Here is a 12,557-nt window from a genome sequence, read left to right as displayed (position 1 = left end):
AAAATATAGAAAATAATTTTTAGCTTACAGACTATATAAAACAGGTGGTGGACCAGATGTGGCCTGTAGGCCATAGTGTGCTGACCTCTCGCTTCTAATGGGGTTATTTTACATCACAAACTGATGTGCATGAGGCTGTGATCCCAAGCACAGCACAAGCTAATGATATTAACTGACTACTCTTCAGTCTCCCAAAAAGAGAAGCTGTGCTACACATATGCAAGGGGAAGGCTCCTTCCACCTTGGACCCCTAAACAACACAATGTACCCATGCGGGCGTTCAACTCACGACGCGTGGCTTCACTGTAGTGTACCTACGTCACTTTCTTTCTTTGACAAATTTGTTTTAGAAATGGTGCTTCCTAGCTGGCATGTGATATGCAATAATATCTAATTCAGCACAAAATATATTTTTATATATTTATCTTAGGTTTTCCATGTCATTTTTTCATGGAACTTCATAATGAGAATCCCTATTTACAAGGTGTTCCATCCCATAAAAATTTTGAGAAGGATTATCCCGAGTGCCCCCTGGTTGGAGATTTCAGAAGAAATATTAAAATGAGCAGCATCTTTTCCTGAACCTTTATCTTGGTGGGATTTTCCTTAAAGCAAAACTTTGTTCTAGCAGTGGCCTTTCTATTAAATTATTGATTTTAAAAATTCCCTTTTGCAGGAGTTAATGAGCCACTCTCTCGTTAGTCTTGCTCTATTGGTAGAGTGGAAATTCCATGAGCTTTGAAGTCAGACAACCAGGAATTGAATTATGACTGTCATTTCCTAGAGGCAGGACTTGCTTCTCCAAGCCCCAGACTCTTTACTTATAAAACAGCTGATCACACAGGGCTGCTGCAAGGATTAAACAAGATCCTATAAGCAAAGTTCCCAGTACACTGTAAGTGCTTGGTAAACAAAGGAAGAAGGAATATCAGAAGGAACGTAATCCCACTTGCTTTGAAAAGTTGTCTTTGATTTTACTGCCTTGGGTTCTGGCATGCCTCTACCTTCTCCCTTTTTCTCCAGCTGCTTCCTGCAGTTTTTCCTGGTTTTCTTCATAATTTAGCTCCACTACCCTCTACCCCGTTTTGTTTTACTTTCCACCCACCCTTTACCGTCCTCTGGCTATTTGGTGTCTCAGAGACAGCCCAGCAGGAAGATCTGGCCACGTGTTGTCTCCTCATTTCCCTCTCTGTTATGGGTTGAATTGTGTCTCCCCCAAAATGCATATGTTGGGTCCCAGCCGCCAGTACCTCACAGTGTGATCTCATTTAGAGACAGAGTCATTGCAGATGCAATTTAAGATGAGGTCATACTGGAGTAGGGTGGGCCCCCGTTCCAAAATGACTGGTATCCTTAAAATGGGGGGAAGTCGACACAGGCCTGTATTCAGGGAGGACGCCATGTGAACATGATGATGGCCATCTGTAAGGCAGGGAGAAAGGCCTGGAGCAGAGTCTTCCCTCCCAGCCCTCAGAAGGAATCAACCCAGCCAACAGCTTGATTTCAGACTTCCAGCCTCCAGAAATGTGAGACAATACATTTCTGTTGCTTAAAGCACCTGGTTCGTCATACTTTCTTACAGCAGCCCAGATGAAACATAAGCTCTGACTTCACAGACCAGCTTGAGTTTCTTCAGTTCCAAGGGACCTGTGGTCCTACTTCATTTTGATAAAATCAACTACAGAGGCCTTCTTAATCTTTGAACACACCATTTTTTTTCCAGCATTACCCAAAAAGAATGTCAAAATACTCTTCATAAAGCCCTCGCATATCTCTGGCTATGTGTAACTTTGTAACACTGATATAAAGAAAGCAGAGTGATCAAGACACGGTTTGTAAGGTTGACATGGTTCATTGTTTCTTCTGTCCAATGCCCTAAAGTTCTTGGTTAGTGTGAAATGTGGGTGGAAGCATCATGTCTGTCCATTCCAACCTCTGTAGGTGGTCATGGGGACACAGCAAGCTGTCTAAAGGGACGGGTGGCAATGAAAACCAAGCATAACCATGAGGAGCCTGCCAGTCGGTGGAACGGTCTCACGCCCAACCCCCTACATACTCTTTCTTCCGGGCTGATTTCCGCTTCTCTTCATTGACCTCGTGGTTGGCATCCCGGAGCTTGACCTCACGATCTGAAAGGCTTGCTGGGATGATATCCAGCTCCAGGTCCTTGTTATCCTACACACAGAGAGATCGCAGAGGTCACCTTGGAGATGCTTTGGGAAAGCAACTCACCAGAGTTGGTGGAGGTGGGGGAAGGGAAGAACAGAGAAAGATATGACGGAGAAGGATGAGAAGATGGGGGAATCTCACCAACTGCTACCCACAAGCACTCTTCTTCATGGGATAATTTTTTTCTCAAATAAGAGAAGTATAAAATGTTCAGGTCAAATGCTCAGGGATAATATCCACAACAAAGAAAAAGAATGTACACATTTTATAATTAGTGTCATAGTTCCTCAAGGACGTTGGGCCTGATTAGATCTACACACACACACACACACACACACACACACACACACACACACATACACACACACATATACACACACACAGGTCTAAGACTGATGATTAACCATTAAAACAGATGTGAAACAGAAATGTAAAAAGATATAAAACTTTCATTTGTCAAGGGAAAATAATAAAAGTAAATATTTTTATTTAAACAAGCAACTTCCCTTGGAAATAGAAAGCTAAATGATAGAACAATTACTGAATTTTCTAATTGCCCATCCATGCTTATTTCAACCACTGTTTGGTATTTATATAGAATAAAAACCTCTAGGAAAAAAGTCTCACAGGTTAAAGCCTGGGGGAGACGTTAACTCCCCCAATCTTTGTGGTTTGACCACTTTATTCTCTAGTCTGCTCTGCTTCAGAGTATGAGCCTATTTAAAGATTTAAGAATTAGAAATCCTAGGATTAAATTGCCAGTCTGTATTTCGCTCTTAATTCATAGGTTAATGACCCCTATTATAAAGAAGAGACTAAAAGTCAGTCTTCCTTTGCTTCCTGGAAAATAGTACTTCTTTGCAGTTGAAATGTCAAATAGACTTTATACAAATTGCATACCTTATTCTTGAAAGAGCACTATTATACACACTGAGGACTCTAATCAGTTGCTGATTAACATAATTGGGTGGAAGACAGTACTGATGAAGCCAAGATAAAGGGCTTAATCCTCAAAGTCAACAGTTAACTCTACACACAGAAAAACTCTGTTCTGTAGCCACAGGCCCTACCCCTGGCCAGCCAGTTTTGCACTGTATATAGCACCAGTCATGGAGAGCTGGAAGCCAATGGCTCAGCAAGATCCAGTCCCTCCAGGAGAAGGACAACACAAGGCAAGTGCTCTAGGGGTCAACAGCTCAGGAAGATTCCTCTGCAAACCCAGCTTCCCTCCACGGCAATGAACAGCAGTACTGAGGGAGGTAAGAAAGGAGGACGTCCCAGCTGGGCAATCCCACACCTACCTCTGTGTTGACTCCAAGGGCTTTCTCCAGAGAGTACCGGTACTTTCCCATCCTCAAGGAGAAATCTCTGTAATGCTTGTCCACCGTGGTCACCCATTTCCTGATCTCTGTGGCATGAATGTGGCCTTTTTCCACAAAGCTATCGGCCAGCTGAATCAGGAGTTTCACCTTCTCCTTTGTTTGCTGCCCCAAAAGATGGTCGTAAGTTACTAGCTTACCTTTACTATCATGGCCCTTCACTCCAGCCCTCTTTCCTTCTTCACAGAGCCATAGATACCCCAGAGCCAGACTGCCTCCGTTTATATCCCAGTGCTGTCACTTACTGGCTGGGAGGGCTTGAGCAAACTACTGAAACCCTCTGTGCCTCAGTTCCTTCATCTGCAAAATAGGGATCATAATAGTATCTATATTGTAGGGTTGTCGTGAGCATTATATGAGTTGACAACGTAGGATGTGTCTGGAACACAGTGTTCACAGTAAAAACTCAGTAAGCAATAAATGTTAGCCAGTGTGGTTATTGATGTAAGAATCTCTTTCATTAATATAGCACTTCATCAGTTTACAGAGTATGTTCATGTTACATCTGAGACTCGTTTGAGTCTTAAAGCATCCCTAGGAGGCAGGTGGAGGGAGGTGGTACGGGTCTCTTTGAAACACAGATTGAAAAGGCTGAGGCTTAGAGAGGCTTAGGGCTTGTCCAAGTTCATACAACCTGTAAGTGATAGAGCCGTTTGCCTCTGGTCCATAGTTTCTAGTTCTCTCCCTTTACTCTACTGGCCTGAAGGAGGCTTTCTAAACATCAGGTGAGTTGGCACAGCCAGGATGTCCAGAAATCTAACTAGCAGATTTAAGAGTAAACTCTGTCCCTTTCACCACCAGGATCTTGTTTTTAGCTTCCTTGGGGGAGAGGGAGGGAGGGAGGGAGGGAGAGAGAGAGAGACAGAGAGACAGAGAGAGAGAGAGAGAGAGAGAGAGAGAGAGAGAGAGAGAGAGAGAGAGAAGAGTGAACAAAGCTAGTGTCCATCACAGGGCTAAGTGAGGTGGAGCCCTGACGTGGGTCAATTTCATTTCTAACAAGAGTGTGTTCAACATCTACTCTGTCCACATCACTGTGCAGAGGGCTGTGGGGAAAGCCCTGGGGGGTAAACAAAAGAAGAAAAAGAGATTTCCACCAGACTGTCTATATCCCTAGAGGGACAAGATTTTCACACAGAGTAGTTCAATAACTCAGGGCATTATGTAATTGAATGTCAGAATAAGAAACACGTATAGTTAACACGGCAGGAATTTTAAAACAGGAAAAAAATGAAGGTGGGCTGGCAGGGGCAGAAAAGGTGTCATGGGGGAGGCGGGACCTGTGCTGCGTAAGATATGGAAACGGAAGGGCTATTCAAACAAGCAAACGCTTGCTTAGAAGAATATTCACATGATATTCTGAGAAGTAATCTTTTATCTTTCGGACTGGGGGAAAGTAGGCACAAGGTTTGGATCATGCTACGATCTGGGTAATTGAGGGAAACTGAGACAGAAAATCACTGGATCAAGAACAGAACAGACAGAAGGGCCTTTCTTTCTTTATGCCACCACCCTCACCCGTGCCTCTCCAGGCTCACCCACAGCCCCTCCCACGAGAGACTGACCCTCTCAAGAACTGCCAAAGGGAAGCTTCTGGCCAGAGAGGCAAGCAGAGAGAACTTGGTCCCCCACGGCCAGGGCTCCCGCTCTCCAGCAACTCACTCAACACCTTCGAGCCTCTCCTACCTCAGCACAGTGGGCTGGTCCCCAGGGCTGGGAGGCGAGGAACCAGAAGAGCTTCGGTGTGAAGGAAAGAAGGTAGGTATGAGGACAGGAGAAACACCTCCTTAGCAACGGAAAGGCAAAGAATAATGGCGCTGGGACTCGGTTAATACAAGATACCTGGTATTCCAAGGACTTCCATTTCTTGCATTTAGGGCTTCCCCTCTAACCCGGGAAACAATTTTTCTTAGGTTTGTCACTTACTTAAGACAGTGATTAATTTTTGTAGCTATAATCAAGAAATCCATCTTCATATAAAATCTTGGAAACACACATCTATTCTCTGCTCTTGGTAAGGAGACTTGAGCACGAGATGGGGGTTTATAGCCAATTGGTAGCGGCAGTCCTACCAGAGCAGCCCTACAATTTCCTATCAGAGGAAATTATATCCTAAAACATCAAAACTGATTCAGAGTCAACAGGGATAGTGGCTGGTGATCAAGAGCATTCCAGGTATGTGTGGGACCCAGGGGGAGCAAACAGACAGTGAAACTGGCAGCGTAGACAAGCTCTTCCCCACGTGGCCTCACGTGCCCACGTGACCATCTCCACTGCTCTCCGTGGCCCCGAAATTCCAGCCATGTTAAATAAACCTCACCTGCCCCCCACAATGTGATGAGTGGCTCCTCCTCTGCCCTGCTTTCACCCCAGTGGCCCTCCCTCACCTCTCCTCCTCCCCACAAGCCGAGTGGGAGGTGCCCTTCCCAGGGTTCCCACAGCACCACACACACGCTGCTACTTCGGCGTGTATCACGCTGAGTTATTTATGTCTCCTTCATTAGACCATGCGCTTCTAAGAGATGAGTGTGATCTTATTCATTTGTAGCTCCAATGTCTGCTATGTATACCATAGTAATAACAATGTTGAGTAAATGGATGAGTGCGTAATTATTGTGCTGGGAGGTGAGTAAAATTAGACCAGCAAGCATCGAAGGTTTACACTGGGAAGAATTAGATGAAAAGATTTGACCCCAACCATGCCCACGGCCCCTACTGAGAGCAGTCTGAAGTGACTTCTTATACGTGGGTGACTACGGTGGCACAGTGCGACCCGCCCCATGCCTGGCTACCGCTGATGAGATCAGGGGTAAAACTTGTCCCACGAGGGCAGCCCATCAATATGCAGCCAGTGACTTCCAAGGTGTCCTGGCCTAGAAGCTCTGACTAAACAGGGACAGGGGCAACATGCTGGGTCAATTAAGCTGGTTTTTCTGGGGATGTGAACTGTGGAGACAGGGAACTGGGTGGCTGGGTGGAGAGTAGAAGTGAAAGCAAATAGTAGAGGAGAGAAGGGAAGCTGAATCACAGTGGTGGTCGTCATGTATGCCCGATCTCCTGAGATGAGCTGACCCGGAAACGTGACTGCTGGAACTGCCCTGGTCTTGGGTGACATCCCAGTTTTCATCTCCAGAGGTGAGACTATGCCACGTGTCTTGTTCTTCCCATTGGGCTGAGTCATTCAGCTTTTCCTGGGCTCCTTCGAGGTCCAGCCGCACAGCTTCTGTCTTCTTTATTTCCACATACAGCCATACAAAGTCTTTTCCCCTTCTAAACTTAAGCCAGCTTGAAACTCAAATCTTGCCACCAAGAAGAGTAACTTATACAGACTGATAGAGTGGGGGTCAGATTGTAGAGGTGCTTGCATGTTAGGTTCAGGAGTGTGGACATGATCTTGTGGACAAAGGGAGCTTTTGGGGGATATAATTCACTTGGGCCTGGAAATTTAGAACACAACTCACTTATCTTGGGATTCTTGTGTCCCCTAGTGTATATTTTGCCCTTTCATTTTCAATTCTAGTTTCCTGCTGGAAAAGACAGAGGTTAAAAATAAGGGTTCAGTAGTTCTATTTTTCTTATTTTTTCTCTTCCTTCCTTCTTTTGATCAGTTAATATTATATCATCTTCCCCTAATCAGAGCACCTTACTCCGAATATAGTTTGTAAAAAGCCCTTTTGGTATCTCTTGAAAATCTGACAAGTCTTTAAAATTTAGCCTTCTTGACATATTCTCATAATCTAATTATAAGCATCCAATTGGCCTTTCATTGCTGACCTGCCTTGTACTTATTGATATATTCTTTGGGGGAATGGAATTATTGTGCTCCCTGAGTGGGAAAACCGTTCCTTGAGATGTATCTTCATATTCATTCCACAGGAGAAAGATTTGCTTGTTAAATATGAAAAACTAAACCTTTCAAAAATGTCTATCACATGTGAGCTACGTTCATTCGTCTTAAAGAGTCTCAGAAACGGAAACATGACCATGTTTTATCTGAACTGTTTAGAGTCTACTTTTCTCGTAGAAAGTGCCTCTCTGACAAGCCCAGTGTTCCTTTTCCTGGCTATCTGAATTCAAAGACATAATTTAGTTCAGCTAAAGCTCCAGTCACTTCCATTATCACTTAATTCTCTTTTGTTAAGAAGAAGCTAGTCCAGTTTATCTTATAGCTGCTTTCACTTTCAGAGATAAAATTATCAGTTTAGAAAAGTGTTTTCTCGACATCATTACTCATCGAGAAATGTAAATGAAAACCACAATGAGATACCACTTCACACCCGCTAGCATGGTTATACAAAAAAGACAGACGATAACCAGTGTTGGAGAGGATGTAGAGAAGTGAGAACTCATATACACCGCTGGTGGAAATGGAAAATGGTGTATGCACTTTGGGAAACTGTTTGGAATTTCCTCAAAAAGTTAAATATAGAGTCTCCACCTGACCCAGCCATTCCACTCTCAGGTATATACCTAAGAGAACTGAAAACATATGTTCACACCAAAACTTGTACACAGATGTTCACAGCAATATTATTCACAGTAGCCCCAAACTGGAAACAATCCAAATGTCCATCAACTGATGAATGTGTAACAAAATGTGGTTTATCCATACAGTGGAGTATTATCCAGTCACAAAAAGGAATGAAGTACCGATGAAGTACTGCTACAACATGGATGAATCTTGAAAACACCCTAAGTGAAAGAAGCCAGACATAAAAGACCACGTATTATGATTCCATGATTCCATTTACATGAAGTGTCCAGAACAGGCAAACTCACAGAGATAGAAAGTAGACTAGTGGTTGCCAGGGGCTGAGGGGAGGGGAAAAGGGGAGTGGCTGCTGATGCATATGGGGTTTATTTTGGGGAGGGATGATATATTCCGGAACTAGACAGTGGCGATGGCTGCACAACCCCGTGAACGTACGAAAAGCTACTGAATTGTAAAATCAGAAGAATCTAAAGAGTTTTGCTGTTAGAAGAAATAGAGTTCTTCCAGATGTCAAGATGATTAAGCTCTCCTATCACCATGTACCTTGACCCCTTATAAATTTTGAAACCCACAACAGGAAAATATCATTGGCATTCTTCTAACTGGGTTGTCCACAGCATACCACAACAAGAAAATCTTGTTTTCCTCTTATCCTCATCCAAATTCTCTTTATCTTATTTTTATTCTCACATTCATCTATGGCTACATAGAAGGTACCTTTTTATATTCAGTGTTTCTTCTACTTGATCTGTTTCTTTGGAACAGAGTATCATAATTCAGTATACTCTGTTGCTCTGTTCAATCATGAGGGCCACCATACTTACTGTCGTGCGGTTTAAGGTCAATTTGGTTTCCATTTCAAATTCACTTTATTGGTTATAAAGATTAAAACCAAAGATGGCTGGCTAAAAGAGGTTTGCTTCTGGTAAGTGGGACTGCGGTGGGGCCGGAGGCTACTGCCTTTCACCAGAAGGTCCCCAGCTGGATTTGTTATCTTGTAGATATTCTCATAACAAATAGCCCTGAAACTTGGAAATGAAAGATGGGAGGATGAAATCCCATTAAGAGAAACAGTTAAGAGGGAGAGAGAACAGAGAGAGAGTCAAAGTAAAAGAATCATATTAAATAGAGGCTTGGGGAGGAAGCATTGTTGAAATCTACCCAAACTTCTTTTTTCTCTTATGTTCTCAAATATCTGTAGCCTCCCTTCAATGCATAAGATATCGTTAGGTACGTGAATAAAGCATGGTTCTTGTCCTTTGGGATCTTGCAGGCTCATACAGGAGATAACGCTGCCGGGAGGACAGGATGGTCCAGGTCAGGTGCCTTAAGGGCTGTACAGACAATGTCTGCAGTGCAGGGATACGCTAATTGTATCTGGCTTGTAGGCAGGGACACAGAGGAAGAGGCACTGAAGTGGGAAGGCGGGGTCTTCTTAAAAAGTACAAACTAGAGAGAAGGGAAGGATATTCTAGGCAGAGAAATAGTATAGAAAAGATACAGAGGCAAGAAAATAAATGGTGTATCTCTCGGAGGGTAAGAAAATGATATCCATTCAGCTGGAGCATAAAATCTGCATAAACACATTAACTGAAGATACAGTGGCAGTGGTAAGGTGGCACAGTCGTAGACGTTGTTGAGTGTTGCCTAAAGGCACTGCATAATCATTAAAGCTCTCGAGCTGGGTGGTAATCTGACCAAAGTGGTGTTTTAAAGATGAACGCCAGTGAAGGGCAGGATGGGTTGGAAGGAAGGAAAGGCCAAATGCATGGAACCCAATTAGGGTGACAACAATGTGAATAGAAAAGAGAAAGACAGGAAGATTGTAAAGGAAGGATGAATTAAATTGACTGAATGACTCTCCACATTTCCATTTCAGTGATGGACAGACTCTGATCCTAGGAAGTTCTGGGTTTCTGCCGTGATCCATCCTACGTCAGTAGGATCACCAGTGGATCTGATACTATTCAGCCTCTTAGTGGTTCGTTGTTGACACTATTTGGAGAGGGGCAGATAGGTGCAAAGTGGGTAATTCAAAACCATTTTCATTTGGATTTGAAAAGGGTTCTGTGCGTCTGCCACCTCCTGGGCACTGTCTGCGCTAGCTGGTATTGAAATGAATCTCTTATCTGAAATGACAGTCCTTCACATTGGGTGAAAAGGCCCAAAAGCTCACAAGTGTGCAGGGGAAGGCTCCCCACTATCAAGAGTTCAGAGTGTAGGATTCACAAAGTGGATAACCACTTCTGAAATACCAGCTCAGGAACGAGGCTAAGGGGCTAATTTTGTTGCAGCGGATTAGAGAGAAATTTGCTGTAGTGTCAGAGGGATCTCTGGATAAGGTAGGCATTAATATGTTGCCCCGCACCCCCACTCACGAAGGCTCCTCTCATCCTGGGAATAGCATCTGCCCTATGTGGAAGTGATGCCAAGGATGGTCCTCCATGGCAGGGAGCCCCGTGTGAGGGACAAGGATGCTACAAAGAGGGAACTGAGACATCAGATTTCACTCAAAGCCAAGGGTCCTCCGATCAAATCCTGGCTGGGAAAACAGATGAAAATGAGATTTCCTTCTATTATATTATTTTCATTCTCCACCTCGGTGTGAATGGGGGTGTGAGCGTGTGTGGTACGTGCACCAGTGCATGTTTTGCTCTCAGAGACTTCAGCCTGGCTCATTTGCAGGGTGAGGCCTGAGGGAAGTAGTCAGCTCCGGAACCTGCTTTGTGAACCCACCCATAGCCACTGGCCCTTCCCAAAAGGTGGACTTCCCAAGCATTCAAATTTCAAGAATATGTGGCTGATATTCCCACACAATGTGCATTTCACATGAATACATTCCTTTGCCTTATTTGGTCTGAAAGAATACAGCAGATTCCAGAATCTGGAGCACGAAGATGAGTACCGTTTGGAAGCACAGCGTATAGGAGTTGAGTTCCTGCGTACAGAGGCTCTACCAACAGCTGCATCTCTTTGGATGTTCCGGTCTCAAAGGAGATGATCCTACCTGTGTGTCCCTCGCCTTGCCTCTGTATTTCTGTGTACAGAGGCTGTCCTCCCTCCCGCAATGTGAAATTGGCCAGACTGAGGAGTGCTGGGTGGAAGGGGAGGGCTCCGGGATGCTTCCTACCTTGGCAGGCACCCTGAACTCTCCATATTCCTTCAGCAGCTCCTGAGTCTCCTCTGCGGTCTCCCCCGGGGAGGTATGTGTTGAGAGGTAATATTCACCTGTTTCTTGGATCCAGTCCAGCGCCTGTAGGAGGAAACAACCCATTCAGTGCCCCAAAAGCCAGCTGTTAGTAAGAAAACATTCCATGCTCTGATGTGAAGGTTTGTAGTTTGGGACAGCATGATGGACCTAGGAAATGCCGGCACGATTCAATCAGTATGTAGCGTGGAAGTTGATTTTATGAAAGAGCCATCCCCTGTTAGACCTGGAACAACCCACCAGCAAAGAGAGTGTCTTGTCCATTGGACTGGGGACCCTTCTAGGCCAGGCCCAGTGCCATCTATGAGTTAGAGCAATCTGCCCCCAGCATCTCCTCCCAACTCCTGGTACCAGACTCTGAACAGAGTGCCTGGTGAAGGCTGAACGGCTGGTCAGCGCAAGGATGCTTTCTTCATTTCATCCCCACCTCCCGTCTCTACTCTGCCTGCTCCTATGACCCTCTGGAGGACTGTCCCAAGTCTTGGTCACCTAGGCCTCCGTGTGGTCCCCAGAACTGAGGCAACGCCAGGGGAAGCTCTGAACATACCTGCTTGGCGCTTCGCTCAAACACCACGTATTGCTGGCACTGGTCTAACCGCCGCTTCTTCAAGGTCCAGAAGTGCAGGACACGGTTCTCCCTCTGTAAGAGCTCACTCAGGATGGCTGCAGGGCAGAGAGACGGGCGCTGGTCACAGGAAGGTCCTGAGCAAATCTGACCGGCGGCTTCAGCCCCGCTCCCACGTGTCAGATAACTGAGACCTTCAAGTCTCCCCATCGGACTGATCCAGCACCAGAAGCAAGGGAGCAAAAGTTTGGTCCAGAGAGCATTTCCCAGAGATCAGGGAGACTGGGGGAGGGCCTGTTGATGAGGTTCCATCAATGAAGGGGGGAAGAGGATGTCCCCAGGGTGACTTAAAAGTGACTCTGATTCTCTTCACGCCAAAGCTAGTCCTTGATGATAAGAGACCTTGGGAATGATCGGTGCTGATAATAGTAGCTAACATAACTGGCGCCTGGGAGCCTGCAGAGTGAACGGACTTGACAGGAACACCAGCCACTCTTGAGGGGTTCTAGGAGAGGGCCAGAGGGGAACGGCATGAGGACTGGGGTAACGGCATGGATAGCCATGTCACTTGCCACGAGCTCTGTCCCATACAAGGGGCTGTGCACTTAGCACTTCAACAGCACAACCTCAATTTTAAAACCTCTAAATTATGGGCCTAGGGAAGCTATGTTGGAATCACGTCATCACGGAATCATGTCTCTAGGCCCAAACTTCCATGCTGGTTGGGACCGATCATGAGAAAAGCTA

General features: G+C 45.2%; 1 protein-coding gene across 10 annotated transcripts in view; it reads right to left on the bottom strand.

The window, feature by feature from the left end:
- KALRN (kalirin RhoGEF kinase) overlaps positions 1-12,557 on the bottom strand; it is a gene marked incomplete at its 3' end in the record, with an annotated part of 643,513 nt that overhangs the window by 242,001 nt on the left and 388,955 nt on the right. For all 10 annotated transcript variants that reach the window (XM_082839566.1, XM_082839572.1, XM_082839575.1 and 7 more), the window contains 4 exons: positions 11,793-11,908; positions 11,168-11,290; positions 3,471-3,653; positions 2,057-2,175 (listed from right to left, as the gene is read on the bottom strand). In XM_082839566.1, the coding sequence (XP_082695692.1) occupies positions 2,057-2,175; positions 3,471-3,653; positions 11,168-11,290; positions 11,793-11,908 (541 nt within the window). The remainder of the gene's footprint in view (positions 1-2,056; positions 2,176-3,470; positions 3,654-11,167; positions 11,291-11,792; positions 11,909-12,557) is intronic.

The sequence above is a fragment of the Leucopleurus acutus genome (assembly GCF_964270905.1).
Source record: "Leucopleurus acutus genome assembly, chromosome: 5".
NCBI lineage: Eukaryota > Metazoa > Chordata > Mammalia > Artiodactyla > Delphinidae > Leucopleurus > Leucopleurus acutus.
Note: the sequence above shows the minus strand (reverse complement) of the source record. Positions and strands in the feature narration are given on the sequence as shown.